The sequence below is a fragment of the Neophocaena asiaeorientalis genome, unplaced genomic scaffold (assembly GCF_003031525.2).
Source record: "Neophocaena asiaeorientalis asiaeorientalis breed wild unplaced genomic scaffold, Neophocaena_asiaeorientalis_V1.1 scaffold681, whole genome shotgun sequence".
Lineage (NCBI taxonomy): Eukaryota > Metazoa > Chordata > Mammalia > Artiodactyla > Phocoenidae > Neophocaena > Neophocaena asiaeorientalis.
Genome location: NW_020172271.1, coordinates 1,847,947 through 1,867,971, shown reverse-complemented (window position 1 = coordinate 1,867,971; position 20,025 = coordinate 1,847,947). Strand labels below are relative to the sequence as shown.

The window sequence follows — 20,025 nt, the reverse complement described above, 5'->3', positions numbered from 1 at the left end:
GAGCACTCAGGAGATGTTCGATTGGCAGTCTCCTTCCTGAACCAATTTGTGCCTTCTCCCACACCTCACACTTTTTTTCAATACTTTTTTTTTTTTTTGACCCAGTCTTCTCATGCTTTTGACTTAAGCTTCCAAATTCTTTCATAAGGGTCACACGCAAGGCCAAGAGATGAAAAAGGAGAACAACGCCTGCATCAAACAGGCCGTGGCTTTGTCCTTGCCCCCTTTTCTTCTGACAGCCCAGAGTCAAGCTAATACCAGATGTTCCCCACTCTCCCAGGCAGAAAAGAAGTGAATGGCTTTCGATCTCTGGCTGAAGATCAGATCTACGGCGCTGTCACTGTCCCCACTGAACATCTGATTCAGTTGCTGAATCTGACCCTTGAGTTCCCCAGAACCTGCAGGGATTTCAAAATTCCCAGGTCATCCAGGGAACACTCACCTGAGGTCCCTGTGGCACCTGAACTGTGAAAGTACCTTTTCCCATAGCTCTTTCAATACTTGTTGAATGCTTAGAATGAGTCCACTTATTGTAATGCCATAGTATAGTGGAACAAAGCACTGGACTTGTAATCAAAAACCCCATGTTTAAGTCCTGGCTCCTCCATTTACTAAATCTGTGACCTTGACAAGAATCACTGTACCTCCCTGGGGCTTCATCTTCCCCCATAAAAATGACTCAGCTAGACTGAATGACCCTCTGGGTGCTGAGAGGACCTAGAAAAGAGATCCAGAGAAAAGAGCCCCTCATTGCCATGAAGCCCTACGCCTCCACTCCGTTACCCCTTCAGGTGTCAAGCCTGCATTTAAAGCACCCCTTTCCTGAGGCCACCGAGAGGCCTCACCTGTGTCTGATTACCACTGACTCACACTTGGAAGTTGTCCAGCAGCACAGACACGCCCTGAGCCAGAATGGGTGGCATGCCCCGTCCCCCCGCCAATTATTGTCATACTCCTGTGCATCTTGGGGGGTCGACAACAGTCCCCAATGACTGTGGGTCATCCTCAGAGATGGTGTTTTAGCCTGCTGCAGAAGGCGGCAGGAGTTTCTTGGCTTAGGCAGTAGGTCCATAAAGAAAAGAAGAGTTTGGGAGTTGCCTGATGTGTGCCAACCGTCCTGGCTGGCTAGTTGTTCGCCAGCCGCCTCCTCCCAGCAGTCACTATTCGCTGCTTCAGGGATTGTCCCCAGCTGCCCAGAGCCCCTGTGGAGCTGCCAACACCACACAGCTCACAAAGGGCCCTGTAGCATCTCTAACTGAGGAGCTGGTGAGCAGACGCCCTCAATAGAGGTATTTTTAGCTGCAGTGATACAGCCTCATCTTTTTGCAGGATGTGTAGGGCTTTTTTTTTTAATGAAATAAGTAAGATTGAAGACTGGGGTCCCAAACCCCAGCGCCCACACCCAAGAAGTTTTGGTGCACCCCACTCACCAGAGGCCTCATTAATCCTGCCTACAGCCAGGTGCTGAGGCTCGGAGTTGGCCCAGAATACCAGGCCGGAGAGACAGTGTGCACAGGGAGGAGAACCAGAAATAGAGCAGGCCTAATGCAGGCTGGCCTGCTATGAGGTGCTGAGGGCCCTCTGGGCAGCTGGGAACAACTATCCTTCCAAGCCTTTCAGACCTTTAATGGGTCTGGGGGACCGAGTGAGTGGGCCTCACAGTTAGGACAGGACAGCCTTGCCTTGCACGAGGGATTCCGTCCTGTGGCTTGCTGACTTCCTAATGCTTTCGTTTTCCTTTCCTTCATCCTGGTCTGGGACTCACCTTTTCCTTGCCTTTTTTTTTTTTATTGTATACCATGTGATGGGGGCTGTAGGACATTCGTGGAGCTTGTGTCAGACCCCATAGAGGAGTCCTGGGGTGATGAGGCAGTGGCTCTCAGCCCCACCTGCACACTGGGATAGGGAGCTGTGGGAGGCTCTTAGGAAAGATCCTAATACCCGGGCCTCCCTGGCTTCATCAAGCGCCAGATTGTTACTTTAAGTTCTCCAGGCATATTAGGTGATAGCAAGGAATAATTTTATTAATCGTGTTAGGTGCGATAGTGGCATTGTGGTTATGTAAGAAAATGGCTGTGTTTTTTAGAGATGCATTGCTGAAGTATGGAAGGGCAAAATGACATCATGTCTGGGCTATGCTTTAAAATACTTCAGCAGAGAGAAGGGGGGATAGATGAACCAAATATGACAAGTTCAATAATTGTTGAGCCTGGATGGTTGGTGTATGGGAGTTCATGACAATTCTCTATTTTCAGTGTTTCACATTTTTCAAATTGAAATGTTTTTCTAATAGTGAAAAAAACGTTAATTTAAAAGCTCCCCAGGTGATTCTGATGCTCATCTCGGGTTGAGAAGCAGTGGTTTAAGAGAGTAAATTTGGATCCCCACACCGTAGATCAGCTCTGATTTTGGATAACCTAAGACCTTTCAGGATGAGTTCCTACGAGTATCTGGACCCCAAACTCTTGGGTAGGTGAGGAGCAGGGTGGGCACAAAGAACAAAGCAGACCTGTGTCTGTTGTCAGAGTTCACAGTGGACAGCTGGACCGCTTTGCCTCTTGCACCCAGTGACCTCAGTGCCACCCAGCCCCGAGCGCTGTTGTGCCGTGTAGTTTGCCTGCCAGCGCTCCCACACTCCAGCCTGAGGACCTTGCTCACCACGCAGGAGATAGAAGACAGCTGCATTGTGACACATGCCACGGGGGGTCCTGATTTCCTCCGTGTTCAACATAACCCTGCCCCTCCCCCTGCTCCCAGGAGCCCCCGTGTTCTCAGCTCTGCGTGCAAGTCTGTGATGGCTCTTTTGTGTCCTCAGTGCCTCTTCCAACTCCCAAGCAGGATTTTGCTCTGGCTGCTCAGCAGGTGGGGCAAATAGCAGCTTGCTGCAGCCACACTAAATGGAACTCAAGCTAGAAGCTTCCATGCTACGTTTACACAGCACAGCCTTGCTTAGGACCCTGGCTTAGCAGCTCTTCGTTCAGGGGGCTTTGCTATTTACACCTCAACGTTCAGTGAGTCTGTGTGTCGCTAAGGGAAGCTGAAGCAGAGAGTGGGCTACAGACTGCCAAGGTCAACCAGCCCGGAGCTTCACTACCCGTAGTATTTACTGAGAGCCTGGGTGCCCTCCTTCCCACTCCCAGGGGAAGCCTTGACATGGTCCTTTCAGCAAATGCCAGCTTGAGAGAAGTGCGAAGTCACCTCCTGCGCCTCTAGGAGGGCCTGGAGCAGGTCGTCCCCCCAGGGTCTGAGTCAGTATTGGTCCTGCTGCTGTCCGGTGCCTACATCCAGAATTCCAACGGGGGAAGTTGCTTCCCCATAAGAACAAGCAGCCTGGGAGGCACTCTTTGGATGGGAGGGGGCAGAAGCTGTCCCTGACTCTGTGCTGCTCCCTGGCACATATCTCCCATCGCCACGCTCAGACCATCCATCGTAACTGTTTCCCCCACTGTGCTGAGCTCCTCAAGGGCAAGGCCCAAGCCTTTCATCTCCGCTGTTCCCCAGTGCCTGGCACAGTGCTGGTCGCCAAACGGGCTCTAAGTAAGCGCACACATGAATAAGTGAACCGCAGAAGGGCTACGGCCGGGAGTGCCATCAGCTAAGGGTCGGAAACCTAACAGTTAAGAAAGTAGTTTCTCATTCATTTAGGCTTCTGAACCTAAACTGGGTGCTGATCTGGAGCCCTGCCTGAATCAGCTTGTAGAGCAGCCTATGATGAGGGAAGGTTTCTGTTCTTTTCCCACCTTCCTCAGGAATAAATGGTATTCTCTCTGTGCCTCAATTTCTCCCATTTGATATTCATGGGCCTCTGAACATCTGTCTTCTCTCCCTCCTTGCCGGGGGCTCTGAGCAGGCCGACATGTTTGTAGGAGGGTTTCCCTGTATTTTTTCAGGGCCGTCAGTCGAGTGGTACCTGGCTAGTTTTCTTGGAAGTTACTCTCCTGAACCTGAATGAAACCTCAGGACCCCTGGCTCAGCTTAAGCAAAACCATGTACAGGAGGCGCTTCTGGAGTTAGTGAGAGGACTGTCCTGTCTCAGCACTGAGTCTTCTCCCTGCTCTCTCAAGTCTAGAGCAGAGGCTGTCATCCTGGGCGTGCCCTCAGATCACCTGGGTACATTTTGAAAATATCAAAGTGCTGTCTCCTCCATGTGTGATCTAGAGTCGGGACACTGGTATTTTTTAACAGCTCCCTCAGTGTGGGGAATATGTACTTGGGACTGACAACCACTGTCTTTTCAAAGCGTCTTCACCAGGAGGAGCTGTACGGCACTGAGCACCCCACTGCTGGCCTTCCCCCCTCACCCACCCCCACCAACCACAGGAAGGTGGAAGAGCAGAAGAGTGTCTGTCGCTTCCGGGCGCCCCGTGTCGCCTCCCTTAGCTAGCTCTGAGACGCAGCTGCCATCCCAGGCCGTGTGATTGACGGTGCAGGCCTACCCACATGCACACGCAGAGCCCAAGGCTGCTTAACCTCGGGCAGGTGACTAGAGGGGAACAGGTGTCTGTGGACAGCAGTTCCGATTTTGTTTCGGAGGGCATTAGTGAGGGAGAACAATCCAGAGCTGTCTTTGCAATTTGTTGAAATGAAGGTTTTAAAAAAAAAAAACATCTAGCTCAAGGGATTCTCACCTGGGTTACGCCCACCAGCTCCCAGGCGCCACATCCCGCCCTGCAGTAGCAGAAGCGTCTGCCTCAGCAGTGAGAGGCAAGGCCAGACGCCAGTTGAAATCCCAGACGGCATCCTCCCCTCCCTCCATCTCTTGTCAGATATTTCAAGCTTTAAGTCCTTACTCGTGCTCTGCCTACTTGGCTGGCTGTTCTTGCACTTGAGCGGCTTGTTGGCCTGGACAGGTCCAAGCTGTCGGAGCCGTCAGGAGCTGCACCTCCCCCCTCGCGTCTCCTGTCTGAGCCAACCTTGACTCACAGTAGTGCAGACGGCCCCGGCCTTATCCAGTGACGCCCGCCACTGCCCTCCTCTTCCTGTCCTGCTTTCCCAGCGATGAAGGGGCTGGGCCAGGCCTGGCCTGCAGGTCAACCTGGGGCTGCCACGGAGACCACTCTTAGTTCATGCTCTGGCATATTCACCCAGACAACACGCTAAAAAAAAAAATATATATATATATATATTTTTTTTAATCTGAACCACATAGGACAAGGGTACAGCAAGGTCTAAGTTCAGATTATGCAGGAAACACTTTCCAGCCTGCATGAGAGCAAATCTGTTTTTGCAAATAGCCTTAGTTTTTACCCACTCTGCTTCCTAACTATTCCTGGGAGCTGAGAGAGAATGAGGCGAGAGCAGAAATAAGCGTTCCTCCTTTTCCTCCCCTTCTCTCCCTTTAATGTAGACTGGGCAACTTCTCTACAGCGCCTCGGTTTCTCAGACCGGCTCCAGGTGCCGAAAGGTGGTGCCCTGTAACATCCCACTGTAATCAGTTCATTTCCTTCCTCCTTGTCCCTCTCCAAGAGAAATGAAGTGGCAGGTGACAAATGCGAGAGGGGTCGTGGGTGACCTTGTACACGAGAAAGACACGCCACACCAGGGCTGGCCTCACTCTGCCTTTCCCGGTGCTAGGTCCCTGCCGAGCTGCAGACGCACAGGAATAAGGGTCCCATTTAGCAGGCTCGGCCTGAGTGAGACCCGCAGCCATGCCCTCTGGCAGCAGCCTGCAGCAGGGAGGGATGCTGCGGCAGCAGGCTCCTCAGCCACCGCTACAGCTTTGGATGGGGCAATCAGTGCAGACACATTGGCTCATTCAGGTCGTCTGTAAACCTAAGGGACCCCGGCAGCTATTGGCATGCCATTGCTCCAGCAATACCAATATTCACGTGATTTACCCTGAGGCTTAGCTGCTACCCACATTATTTCCAAGAATTCTTCTCCGTTAGAGGAAACAGTCTGAGGCTGCTTCAACACAGCCCCTAAAGCCAACCCTTTTCATGCAGGAATATCAGGACTGAGATAAACGGTATCTTTATCGGCACCCAGGGACCAATAACATAGTTGACTAAAGACAGAGGCTGCCTGCAGAGCCTCTATCCCCCCAGTTAGAACCAGTCATTTGATGAGCATTCTCATGTCCTAGTGAACGTGAGACGGTGGATGGGATGGAATTAAGGGGGCTGATTCCACTCCAAATATCATGGTTACCTACAGCCTAGGGTTGGGGTCCACTCTCTTCTATCTGATTTGCTGAGTAAGGAAGAAAGATCTTCTACCCTAGTCCAGTACCTAGGAACCTTTTTGTGTCTCTAAAGCCACATGAGAGGTATCACCAAACTGGTCGATTTCCTGTTCTTCAGGACTGGCCCTGTTCTCCGGGGCTTCTGTCCAACAAGGTATGTTGCTTTCTCTTCCTGCTACAGTTGCTGCTTAGCCTGTTAGCCCCAGGAAACTTATTCTCTTGGATCCATTTTCTTCTCTTCAAGTATCACCACGTTTTATCGACCTGCCTGCTTTCAGTTTTGATCCACACGTCCTCGTCATTTAGAACCGCTGGACTAAGGTGACCTGCGGGCACAGTCCAGGTTCTTGAGTTGGGTCCGAAATTGACAGGATTTGTCTAAACCCTTAAAGTAACCTTTTTGTAGCCAGAAACCTTAGCAGATACACTACCCCCCACCCTACCCCTTACCCCCAGTGACAAAGGAGCCTTGGAGCCGCTGAGCACAGTGTCTAGAGGGCAGCAGAGCTCCAGCGGGGGATGTGGGTATGCTGCCATCTCCTTCCGGCCCAGCCTCTCATCCTGTAACAGCGGCTCAGAGGCTTGGAGGTTGGGGTAGGGAGGTTCCGCCCTCTCAACTCACTGTGGCACTGCCTGTAAACCTGCCGAGCTAGGGACCTAGAGAGCTGCCTGCACTGCCCCCATCATCTGGGTGTCTGCTTGACGCCAGGATGCCCTGGGCCTGAGGGGGCTGCATAAGTACAGCTGCAAGCTGCCCAGCTAGATTGTTCTTGTTGTCCCAGCCCAAGGTGACCTCTCAGGCTCCATGTGTGACATTCACTGTAACTTTAGGCATGAGAGATGGCACTGTTATCTCTGGGGGCAGGTAGGGAAAAGGTTCCCCAGCTGAGTCTTCCTGGGTCTCAGTTCCAAATGGAAAAGCACAACCCTCCCCCGCCCCAACCCATCATCGTCTCCCACTCTGCACACCCGATTCTGCCTCAGGCCATTTCATAGCCGCAGCTCTACTGGGGGCAAACTCTTTACCCTCGTGGTACTTTGTAAGCTGGAGCAGTGAGGCCCAAACTTCCAGAAGTGATATGAGATGATCTCGTGGGGCCGACAGGTACAGCACAGCCAGCATTTGTTTTGGGTGTTGATTTCCACATATTAAATGGTTCTCGTTGCCACTGCCACTGAACTTCCTTGCCCCTGTGTGTGATGGCCAGGTTCTATATCAACCATGAAGTCCGTGCAGGGACGGAGAGCTTTGCTGCTGTACTCTGGCACCTGAAAACGGTTCTGTCTCCAGCACGGAGCTGCCAGTGGGGAACTGCTGAGGTGACACTCTAGAGAATCACCAGGGAGACCCCTCCATCTCCTGCCAAGCTACACAAACCCTGCCCTGCACGGTTCTGAATCACACCTCCCTGCAGATTCATTCCTCCTTCCCTGGCTCAGCTAGGGTACGGCCTTACGGGAAAGTCCTGGGTGTCAGCAAGAGAGGCGTTTGAGGAGAAAGGAACTGATGGAGGAAGGGGGAGTGCCACTCAGTCATCTTTTAAGTAGAAAGGAAAAGGTCAGCGGAGCCACACAGGGCCTGGGCTACATCAGTGTTGACTCTGCCTTGCTGCAGCAAAGGGACCGGCTCACCGGGGCCAGCAGTGGGCACTGCCAACCCTATCCAGCTGCCAAGCACAAAGAAACGCGTGCTCTGTATACACAGATGGGTCTGCATGTCAGCATGAGCCTGTTTTTAGCCCTTGCCCAGGAAGGGCAGCCCACGATACAGTAATTTAATTAAATTTGCTTCTCTCCATGGCCCACATATTTGAAGAGGTTTTGGGGGGGAAATGAATCTGGCTGAGGAACATTACCCTGCTGCTCTGGCACTGCCCCAGAGCTGAGCCGCAGTACCATAAAGGGTCTCGCTGTCCTGAACACGGCCCAGGGCATCTGTCTGCACTGCAGGCTCTGTGGCCGGGCTGCCTGCTGGCACATCTGGCAAGGCAGCCTCTGGAAGCAGTGCATCTCCATCACAGGGAAGCCACTGGGGGCAAAATAAGGGGACTTCCCACCCCCTACTCAAGACCTGCTGGCAGCAGCCTCAGCAGTACTTAGAGCCACGGTATTAGCTTTTCTCCCCACCGTCTTCAGTGTATGAGAAGGGAGAGGGCGGGATGAGAGGACCCCACCCCTCAACTGACACTGCAGCTTCAGTTATCCCCGCAGTTTCGGTGTTAGCCCACACACCTGTGCTTCTGCCCGGAAGGTGATCAGTATTTAGGGACCTGAAATTGATTCAGCTTTCATATTACCATGTTGCATATCTCAAATGCGATCCGTTTTTGTTCATTATGCCTGAGCTTAACTCATTCCCACACACCCCACACCCCTGTGACCTCCCCCTGCCTCCCAGCCAGTGCCTGCTAGTCTTGCATTAAGTTTATCAACTCCTCAGGAGGTGCCTAAGCTTTTACTTTCTCCTGTCTTCTCCCTCCTGTCCAGAGTGTCTGCCCTTTCATCTTATCACTAACCTCTAGCCTATCTCTCAGCCTTTTTTTGTCCTAGGTCAGCAGTACCATGCCTTGGAGAGGTACATTCTCTGGTTATCTTTCTGTCCCCCCAACAGCAGCACATCCTCCTGGCTGGTAATCTCTCCTGCATGATGATAATAGCAGCACCTCCGAGAGAAAGGGAATTTCTCTGGCACTGTTCATCTCAACACCAGCAGAACACAGGCTGTTGCTTAGGAGTGGGAATCATTAGAGTCAGGCCATTATTGGAGGGGACCAGTCTCTAGGGGAGCTAGCAGAAATTACTGCTCCTTAATAGACGGAAACTCATTTGCTCAAAGCCCCCGCCCTCCTCTTTATTTCTCTGCATTCCCCACCTCCCCTCTCTTCCCAGCTTTGAAGTTGAGAAGAGAGGTAACTCCACCCGATCCAAGATGGCAAATTTCTGCTAAATTAACTTGGTTAAAAGATAGATCCTTGGCTGAAAGCGGCTGTCTTTTAGAATGTTTCTATTGGGACTTCACTTGAAACCATCATGAAGGAGATAGATTCTAATTAAATATATGTGATAAAATTCTAGGCAGGGCCACTCCGTTTCCCAAGAGGGGATTTGTTGAGATGGGGGAAGAGGAGACGTTTACTAGCTGCAGGCCCCGAGTCAGCCTGGGCTGCCTGAGCTTTCCCTGTGAGGGTCTCCTTGCTTACAGTACCAGGGAAGGTAGAAGCAGAACTCCAGACGTCCCTGCTTCTCCAGTGGTCCACTTGACCTTGAACGGACCTCTGACATGATTGAGCTTCTGCAAAACTTCCTTTCACAGGTATACCTGTTCTTTACAGCTCTTCACTTTTATAGGGATGGGGAGGGCGGCCTCAGCCACAAGTGCTTCTTCTAATTTGTTAGCTGTTTGGGCAGCCATCAGAACTCCCATGCCCTGGAACACTCATGGCTGAAGAGAAAGGAAAAGTTGCCTGATTTCTCTGCTCTAGCTGTTTGAGTGAAGTCAGGAATGGGCACCATCTGGCTGACAGCATTAAGCACAGATAAAGTACTGGCCTGAAAGGCCTTTCCCTTCTCTCCCTCCCTCCCTGGAAGCAAAGGGTAAGGGACTGCACCAAATTGCAAACTCCAGGGGGCACTAATCACTTTGTGGCTTCTGTCAGTGGCACCCCCTGGAGTTGTAAGTCACAGTGGCCCTGCCGGTGCTAGGCTGAGAACCCAGAGACCTGGTCTCTGCATCACCAGCTAGTGGGCACTGGCAGTCACATCCCCCCTGGGCTTCATTTTCCTCACAAATAAAATGAGAGGGTTCAACTAGATTTTCTGAATTAACTTGGAAGCTCCCTTCACTGTCTCCACATTCCTGAAGTTAGAAGCTGTAAACCATCATTCTGTCCTCAGTGACCACTGCCATTCCAAGGTCGACCAGCAGTGAGAACACACTGTGGAGCTGCCCTCAGCTGATATGATACCACTCACTGGTCAGAGCAGATGTGGACTTAAAACAGGAAGGTGGAAGAGGAATTAAAGGGAAAGCTACCCTGCAGACCAATGAGCTGAAACCAGAGGCACATGGAATAGGCCAATTCCTTATTGTGTTTGTGCTTCTCTGTGGCTTCAGAACCTTTTTTCCTCAGACACAAGCATACGACACATCCAGTAGTTGCTGTCGCTTCCCTCACAAGGGAAACAAAATGAAATGCAAACATGTTTTGAGCTATCTCAGTCTTGCTATATCCCTCTAAGTCTCCTCTCCCCATTCCTAATTTGAAGATTGTCTTCCCTTCCCCTGGTTCCTTTAGCAGTCTCTTCCTTGGCCCTCCTTCGTATCTTACTCCAGACTTTCCCAATTCATCCCCTTAAGAGATGAATTGGAAGAATATGCTGTCATGTCAGAAGGAAGCCAGTGTCAATTCACACAGGCAAACGCTAATAGGATAAAGTATTATCCGACTTCCTTTAAGTCCAGAAATTAAGTCGTCTTGCAGTGGTAATAGATTATAACTGTATCCACTGCAGCTGGTGGGCTGCAGGAATAAGCTGTTAGTATGAGGCCTGGCCTCCATTTCTGGGACTGTGATGGGCCTGTTGTGAGGGGTGTGCTGTGTGTTCCTACAAACACAGCGGCACTATCCAGGGAACTGCCTACAGCTGATTCAGTTCACCTCCAGGGTGGAACCTGAGTGGGAGGACCTGTATGAATGTTCTTAATGAACCTGGGTGAGTGGGTAGGGCCTTGAAGCCTAGGGAGAAGTAGCCCGAGGCCAGGAAACCAAACTTTGCACAGGGAACAGTTAGTGTGTGAAAGCACCTCTCCCTCATCTTTGCTGACTCATTGAGCGGGTAGAGTGGCTTATCTGGTAACTAAATGAGCACCTGCACAGACAGGGAAACCAGGGTTGAGACCTTATTAAAGAAATGTAAGAGACTACAGATTAAGGACTTGCCTTGGGAGAGGAAGCAGAACTGTTGGAAGAAAGAGCCATCAGGCTTCTAGAATGGAAGGATCTTGCGGGATATCCTAGGTCCTATCATGGCAGACGGTTGTACGCAAATGGGAATTATGGGGGGGGGAATCTGATAGGAGAATTAATGGGGGGGTGCTTTTTATTAATGGGAGATATTAGAAGGTGGGTGGATATTAAAGAAGTAGATCAGGGGCTGTTCCTTTGGTATTTAGTAATTAATCTAAACTTCAGTAATTGCTCTAGTATTGTTCCTAGGCACACAGAATGGATGAACCCGGAAGGCCAAGTACTGCTTTGGTCCATCCAATCCCCACACCTGGCATTAGAGTAGCCTGTCATCTCAGTGCCTCCCTGCTGTAGGTTTAAGAGTCTTTACCAGGATAAGCTAGAGAAGACAGCGCCATCCTCTCAAATGCTTAACTTCCTTTGCCAGGAGAGCCTCTCCGAGGGCTCTCCCCCACGGGCCCAGGCCTGACCTTTCTGACTCACTGCCAGGGTCCATGTGCACTGAACTCAACAGTCGCCATTATTTTTATGGGAAAACACGATTTATATAACACTCTTTTCGTGGATAAACGGTGAGCTGCACCCTCTCCTCTCCTCTCCCCCCATGACTGTGCCTTCACAGAAATGAGGGAGGCCCTGAGGGAGCCCGTCAGGATCAGAATTTGATTACAGCCCTGAGGGTGGGGTTGCCCCCCCCCTTGCCAAGCAGTGGACAGCCTCCAGCATCGGGAACAGGACTGTCGTGGGCAGGTGGTTTGGCCCAAGTACTGACAGCAAAGCTGGCATGTTCCAGAGGATGAAACCTGTGATCATCCTAAAATCTAATTCTAGCCTCTCATTAGGAAATCAAATGCATTCTTTCTTAGGCTTCTCTTGGAAAGTTGATCTCCCTGCTTTTCTTCTGCTCTGTTCCGTGCCATGAATATCGCTGGCGGCCCTCCCCCCAGTCCAGGGTCCAGCCAGCCTCCTGCTTGCTAGGGCAGAGGAATCTCCCTGGCTCTCCTCCCTAACTGCATTGCAGCCCCTTAGCCTGTGCATCTGCCATACAGCTCCATCCTGCTCTCACCTGCTCAAATTATGGTGCTTTTTCCTGCCTTTCTTTCCTTCAAGCCCTCCAATACTGCTTTGAAGCCCCAGCAGCCCTCTCTGTGCTCCCTTCTCCTTCCTGGTGCCTCCGTGGGCCCACCTCCCTTGGCAAAGCACCCTGATAAGGAAACAGGGTGAGGTGACGAGACACTGGGAAGCTCACCCTCCTGGTAAAGGACCAGGACTTTTAGTTAGGTGCTTCCTGTCCCAGCCCTCAGCTTGTGCACCTCCAGCAGCAGCATCTTTCCTTTCTCTTGACCCACCATAAGAAAAGGTAATCCGTTCCTGGCCTAAGACAGTGCCTTGGGCCATCTAAAGAGCTAGATTAAAGAACAGAGCACAAGGCAGTGTTTTCCTGGGAAGAAAAGTACACCCCATCTTTTCCACAGTGTTTGGGCTTGTAGATGGTGCTGTCGTGCTGCCCAGGACTTCTGGATAATTAATTATCCTTCCTCTTTACAGTAGCTCAGTAGGCATGTTCTCTCTTTGGACATGGATGAGGTTCAAGAATAGAGGTGGTGATGGGGGCTAGTCAGTTGGTCTGTCCCCTTATCGTCAAATTTCAATTCCTACAACAACTACGGAGTAGTGAGGTAGATACCAATATTATGCCCATTTTACAGATGAGGAAAACGAGAATTTGTCCAAAGTCACATAACTAGTAAGTGATAGAGCTGGGATTCAACCCAGGAAGACTGGCTTCAGAGTCCACACTTGTAAGCACTATGTTATATTGCTTTGCAGATATGTATATTTCACTGACGGTTCCTGAAGCCTTTATCCCTGCTCCAAGAAGCAATTTACTTCATCTCAATTTAAAGCAAAGATGAAAACAACCTTAATCCACTACCCAAACCATTCTTCCCCCCTCCGGGGAAAAGGGTGCTTTCTGAATGGACGGAAACCAAGAGAGGTGCTTTGAGCCAAAAGCTGCCTTGCAGTTTAGCTGAGGCAGGATTTAGAAATGGCGTGAACGGTGCCTGCATTAGCCGATGGCACGGAGTGCTGAGTGCCAGCAGAGGAGATAAAATCAGACATATGTTTGGATATAAATGTTCTCTCTCTTTTTCTTCTCTAATTTTAAGCCCTTGCTGCTTTGTTGCAGTAAAATGTTGAAGCCTTAATTGTGGGCTCTGGCCCCCTAAGGTAGTAGCCTGGGCTGAGTAAGGCCCACTTAGCCTTCTCTTAATCTCTACCCATCTCCACCATTAACGGCATGGACTCTGCATCTCTTCCCCATTAATAGGCATTGTCTTCAAGGGACTCTTTACTAGGCTGCTGCCCTCCCTGCACCAGCGCCCCCGTCCCAAAAAGTTGCTAGCTACAGTACATGTTAACAGCCATGATAGAGCGGATGTCTCTAGGCCTTAGAAACTAGCCTGTCTGCTCTATCTTCACTGATAGTAGAATGCAGCTTTACACCAAAGAGTGATAAAAGGCCCTAGAACAAATTGTGGGAGTGGCGACCAGATCATGATTTTGGAGCTGGGGCCAGGGTAGATGCAATGGAGGAGAGGAGTTAAAAGAGTCCCCTGCCTCCCCAAATAGTCTCATTGTTCAGCCAAATAAGCAGAAACCACTCTGCTGTGGAGAAGTTGCTCTTGAGAGGTGCTCTAAGGCCTCTGTCAATCCTTTACTCTGCAAGCTTCCAAGGCTAAGGTTGGGAGAAGGCCAATCCGTCGTTCCCACTGTGAGCACCCTGCCTTGTCTACTTCACCTTTTCCCTAGCAGCCGTTGCCCTCTGTGGGATCCCGTGGTTCCTGCCTGCCATTGAACCTAAGAATCAGGAAGTGTTAGGTATAGTCCTGAGAATCCAACTCCTTAGTCAGCACACGTGGCCCTTGGGCCACCTCTGGGGCCCCTGTGGTCCGAATTCTGCTCAGGCCCCGCAGGGCAGTAGAGCTGGTTCTGAAGGAGACTGGACAGCTCCAAGAGGAGGGAGAAGAGAACACAGCAATAGCTATAGGAAGGTCCCATTTTCACTGCATATTGGCCAGGGAAGAGAGATGTTCTTGAGAGCCAGTAAGAGCCTTTATGAGAAAGCACATTGGTTTGGGTAGTCAAGAGACCTGGGTTTCAGTCCCACCTCTTCCACTAATTAGCAGTGTGACCTTGGACTGTATCTTTCAGTTTCTCTGGGGCTCGGTCTCCTTGACTGTAAAATGTGAAGGGATTAGACTACATGGTTTTTCACGGCCTTTAAAAAATTCTGTAATGAAAAGTCTCTAACTCCATATAATCATCGGCAGTCTTTTCCCTGTAACGTGTTGCTGTGACTCCCCTCCCGAAGAGCTGCCAACCCATGTTCCATTCTCAGGTAACAAACCCTACAGCTTGGCCGAGGATGAGTCACCCGCCCAGCATTAAAGGCTGCACTTTTGGTGCTCATGGGACTCCTCTCTGAAAAGTTGTCCCAAGTGCCTGCTACAAAGGAGGGTGTACCCGCCATCACGGCGGGGGAGAGTTGCCACTCTAAATGCTGAACCGGTGCCCAGGTCGGGGAGTAGGCCCAGTGGGGAAAGGAACTCCCCTTGCAGCTCTAAGGACACTCACACCCAGGCACCATATTCTCTCTCCCCCAGGAACCTCCTTTGAGGTTCCTTCTGGAAAGCACTTCTCCCTCAGATTCCAAGACCTGAATATGCCCCACCCCCAGGACAAGTGCATTTGTTCATAGGACTCTTCCCCAGGAATGTTTTAGGCCCATTTCTTCACCTCTCCCCTCAGATCTTTGTTCAGCCCCAGAGCCTTTGTCATTCCACAGCTACTACATAGTTCCCTGGCCGCCCAGATAGCTGTCAAAAAGAGGAGGGGTGTAAGGAAATGGGCTCCACATCCTCTATTTCTGAAGCAGCTCCTTCCTTCACAGTTGCCTCTGAATGTGTACCCAGGAAGCTGTTCTAAACAGCCTGAGCTGTGTCTTATGGCACTAGGAAAGGGGGTGACTGCTTGCATTTTTCAACTGGTCCTCGCCAAGTCCCACCCTTTTCTCGGCTGCAGCTTTCTCTCTTTTTATTGGGGGTAGGGTACTAAAGGACGGGCGGAGGGAACATATCATTGTAGCCTAGAGACATGAATGGCAGTTTCTAAAAGTGTGAGCCCATGCATACACACTGCCACAAACACCGACACCCAGAAATTTTGTGTATGTGAAATACACAAACACCCAAAGGAGGATTAAGAATTGGCCCTTTCTTAGCCAACTGCTGCAAAGGGCTGCCTGCCTCTCTCTGTGTGTTCAGCGCCAGGGAGATCACACCCACTCAGTCCCGATTCCCTGCACTCCACTCGTATAAATACTAGTGGTGAAGAGACGCAGGGTCCCAGTTCAGGCAGCCTGCCTGGACCACGTCCCTCGGCTACACATCAGGAGACCAATACCTACCACCACCAAGACACGTTTGACTGGCTATTCAGCACCCAGAGAACAGAAGCAACACTGCCTGTGGGATCTTTAAGCACAACAGCATTATTGCAGTGTTCTTAAATCCAGGTCCCCCGGGGTCCCCGTGTAGAGCTGGTGCTGCCTGACCAGCAGCTTCTGCTGAGGTGGCGTTTAACTCCTGGCCGGGTCCCAGGAGCTGAGGCTGACCCATTTCCCCCGCTTTTCCAGGACACAGGGAATTCAGTTCTACCCCCCAACAGAGCCAGGGACTAACACACTTAGCTTGTGAACGGTGCACTAGTATCAGGGTGCTTTTATTTAAGCTAAGGAAAAGTGGCTGACAGCTTTAGCGTGTTCCCATACTTTAAAGAAATGGAAGATTGTCCTCCCCTCCCCTTTTCTTTCTTTAAATAGAAATTATTTGGTCAGTGCTCATAAGAAGCTATAGGTTCAGGGTCTTACTCAATTTAACCCTTTGGGGACACTGAATTAAAAATTGAACAATATTTATTAAAATACAAAAATACACTTTTCTCACGTTACAATCAGTGGCATTTCCCCCCCACACCCCACCCCCTTTCAAATCTGAACCCTTTATTTCCTTTTAAAGCTAAAATAATAAATGAAAGAAGTTACATCATTAAATGGACCAGAATAACAGAGATCTCTGCCTTCCCCACCCACGCCCGCCCTTTCTCTTCCCCCTCCTGAGGTAGCCCTGGGAGAGGGAAGCATTTCCCCCCATTGTGCTACATTCAACAGGACTCCATGCCGCACTCATTCTGTGTGTATCACTTTGTTTTAACTGTGGATTTCACATCTTTTTTGTGAACCATCCTGGTGAGGAAAGGCTTCATCACTTTCAATGAGCCTGTGCCCTTTTTGTCTCTCCTCTTTCTTCTCTACTCATGTTCTGCCCCCTCCCCATCACCACAACCAGTTGACATCAGCAGTAATAATCCCTAATGAATCAGCATTTAGAATAGTCACCAAATCACAAGCATGAGAAAACCTTCCACTCCCCCAAGCTTCCCACTCCCAGCCTCTCCCCGCTTCTCCACCTTAAACCAATCCTTTAAAAAAAAAAATCATCAAATGCATCACTGTCTACAATCATTTGTCAGATACCAGGAACAACAGGTGGACATGGCACAATGCTGAGTTATGGCCTGCTGCGAATACCTTCTCTCTGCCTCTGCTCTCCCTTCGCATCCCCCTTTGGTACCACGCCCCCCTGCCCCCCCTCCCAGGGGCCACCTCCTTCTCCTGGGAAGCCCTGAATAGACACATGCCTTGCACAGAGTGGGTTAAGCCCAACTGCAGGAATGTGGTGCAATGTGAAAGCGCTTGACTGACAGCTACGCCAGCTCCCTTCCTTCTCTGCTCCTTCCCGAAGCCCTCTGTCAGGCGGGCCACGCTGTGTCCCACTGCACAAACCAAGAAGACTTGTGCACAGGGATGCACATACTCAGTCCCTTAAGGTTTCAGTTGAATTTTGGTGGTTTTCCTGTTTAAAATACATTTTACAGGTCTGTCTTTCCCTTGGCCTCAGAAGAAAAAATTATTGCCTCTCAACATTTTAAGCACAGTACAGATTCTTAGTGCTTTTTTTCGTTTGTTTGTATTCTTTGTTTAAATAAGATAAATCTGCAAAGACAGCTCTCAGCCTAAGAAAGATGTCTAGAGAAATGGGTATTCCTGTGTCCTATGAAGCATCTTCTAAAAAATGACAGTTCAGTCTCCCCTCCACGCCTCAGCAGCCCACACCCTAACTCTTTAGGGATACTGGTTGGTGTTGTAGTTTGTTTTATTTTGGCAGTTTCAACCCTATACCAGAAAGCTCTCCTGGCAGCACAGCAGACTGACTTGTGGCTTCTATCCCACAGCATTCCCAAGGTCCCCCACCCCCTTTAAATAGAACTTACAAGTTAGAAAATAGTTTTGTTTTGATTTTTCTTTTTAAATTTTAATATAATCTGTTTCTTTTACCAGCCCATAGATTTAATATATAAGCATATACAAGAAAAAGTCTCTCCCCACTCTGTACAAAAGTTGCTGTCTTTTGTGTGTGTGTGCATTCTATTGCATTTTATAAGTTTGGGGGGGGGAGTCATATTTGAGTTTCCTGTACCTTGTCCTTGGTATGGGTCTGAATGATATAAGGTTCAGAGATAGTAGTGACTGTGGGGTGCAGAGAGTTCCCCAGACTGTTTTCTGTCCAGTGGGCCCCATGTGCTGGTTTGTAGGTGTTGTAGTTAATATGGTCATGAATTGTGGGCAGCACGACTGCCCCCTCACCTGATACACCGGATGGAGCTGCTGTTGCTGCTGCAGATGCCGCCGCTGGGATGTCTTCATCCACCTGGATAATCTCAACAGTCCGGGCAGCTGTGACTGTACTCCTCTGCTGGTGCCGCTTGCGAAGTTTATAGAAGACAATCAGCATGGCAGCAGCTAGCAGAGTCACTGCCACGAAGCAGCCAATGATGATCTTGGTGGTCTTCATGACTTCATCCAGGCTGGTCTGCATCTTATCATTGGTGTCCGTCGCGGTTACTGCCACCTGCTTGGGCACACGGGTGGTCTGAATGAGCACCGTGGTAGAGGTGGTATATGCCGGCTGGTAACCAGTGGACGTAGTAGGAACGGGCTTGTACTTTCGTGTTGTATCCTCAGGCGAGATCTCAGTGGTCTCCACTGTGACAGTCGTGAAGAAGCTGTAGTTGGAGGTGTTGAGCTCGGCCGTGCTCACGTTGAGGTAGGCCGAGGCATTGGAGTTGCCCGCCACGTTGGTCACCATGCATGTGTATACCCCAGTGTCTGAGAGCAGCACATGGGAAAAGTTCAAGGTGCCATCGTTGAGGACAGAGATCCGTGGGTGGCGGGAGGCGTGGCTGAGCACTGTCCCATTGGGCAGCAGCCACTTCACGGAGGACATGGGGGGAGTCCGACACTTAAGTTCTGCCATCCGACCCTCAGAGATATTGAGGTCCCGAGGTGCATCCATGATGAAGGGGGCAGAGCACTGGAAGGAGGCCTGGTCCACCTCCACCAGGTAGCGGCCTCGCATGTGCAAGGGAGCATGACAGCGGCCACAGCAGGTGGAATTGGTGGGTATGTACTCTCGAAGCCACCAGGCTAGCCACAGAATGTCACAATCACAGTTCCAAGGATTGTGGTGTAGGTGCAACTCCACCAGGTACCTCAGTGGGGTGAAGAGGTCATGGGGCAAAGAAGAGAGGTTATTGTGGGCCAAGTTGAGTTCCACCAGGGAGGCCAGCCCATCAAAAGCATTCCGCTCAATCAAGCTGACCTGTGAGTTCATGACCCACAGCTTCTTGAGGGAGCTCAGGCCGTGGAAGGAGCCAGGCCTGATCTCAGGGAAGTGGTTTCCTGACATCTCCAGCTCCTCCAGCCCCACCAGGGGGGTGAGGTTGGGCATATCTTTAATGTTGCACATGCCCAAGTTCAGGTACTTGAGGTTGAACAGTCCCTCAAAAGCCCCCTCCGAGATGTACTCTAGCTTCTTGAGCTCCCCCAAGTCCAGGCGCATGAGGGAGGGCACCCGGTTGAAGGCGTAAGAGGGGATGCTTTCTATGGGGTTGTTGCGCAGCCAGAGCTCCCGCAGCTTGGACAGGTATTCAAAGGCCCCGCTCGGGATGACTGTCAGCCAGTTGTCAAACAGCTCCAGGGTGTTGAGGCTGGCCAGGCCGTTGAAGGCCCCCACCTCGATCTGCCGGATGGAGTTCCTGCCCAGCTGCAGGACCTCCAGGTGGTGGAGGTGGCGGAAGGTGTCAGCCTGGATCATCTGGATGTTGTTTTCCATGAGGTTGAGGTACCGGGTGTTGGAAGGAATACCCTGAGGGACCTCGGAGAGGCCCCGGCGGGTGCACACCACCTTGCTGAACTGGTTACTGCACGAGCAGACAGACGGGCAGTTCTGGGGCCCGGCGGAGGCGGCAGCAGCGATGGCTGCACACAGAATCCACACTTGCGCCGTGAGGTAGACGACGGGGAGCAGGACGGCATTCCAGGTGTGGTGCACAGTTACCTGCCACAAGAGCTTCATGGTGTGGCACGTTCATAATTCACCATCGCCTGGGATTTTGGCTCGGAAAGGAGAACCAGCCCTACCCCGGCTTAAGTGAGCTAGGAGCTCCTCTTTCCATCTGGAGAAGGAGGTGGGGAGGGGGCGATTAGAGAGACGGAGCAGATCGGCCGGAAAAAAAAAACATGCCAAACTAAAGAGTGGCCCCTCGTCTACCAGCCCCCCCTCGAGGCCAGCCCTCGGAAAGCTGGGACTTTCTCTCCCCCTTTGCGACCATCCCCACCCAGTCATTCGCTCTCACCTACCTCGGAAGGAAGGAAGGGAAGAACTGGCGCGGTGTCCTTAAGCGTTCGCC

At 51.0% G+C, this 20,025-nt stretch overlaps 2 protein-coding genes across 2 annotated transcripts in view; one reads left to right on the top strand and one right to left on the bottom strand.

The window, feature by feature from the left end:
* Positions 1-20,025, top strand: part of SND1 (staphylococcal nuclease and tudor domain containing 1) — a 413,476-nt gene that overhangs the window by 335,568 nt on the left and 57,883 nt on the right. The window lies entirely within an intron of this gene.
* Positions 16,883-20,025, bottom strand: LRRC4 (leucine rich repeat containing 4). The gene is made up of 2 exons (XM_024762851.1): positions 19,976-20,025; positions 16,883-19,791 (listed from the first exon to the last, which is right to left on the bottom strand). Exon 2 carries the CDS (start codon positions 19,689-19,691, stop codon positions 17,733-17,735), a length of 1,959 nt encoding a protein of 652 aa, XP_024618619.1. The 5' UTR covers positions 19,692-19,791; positions 19,976-20,025; the 3' UTR covers positions 16,883-17,732.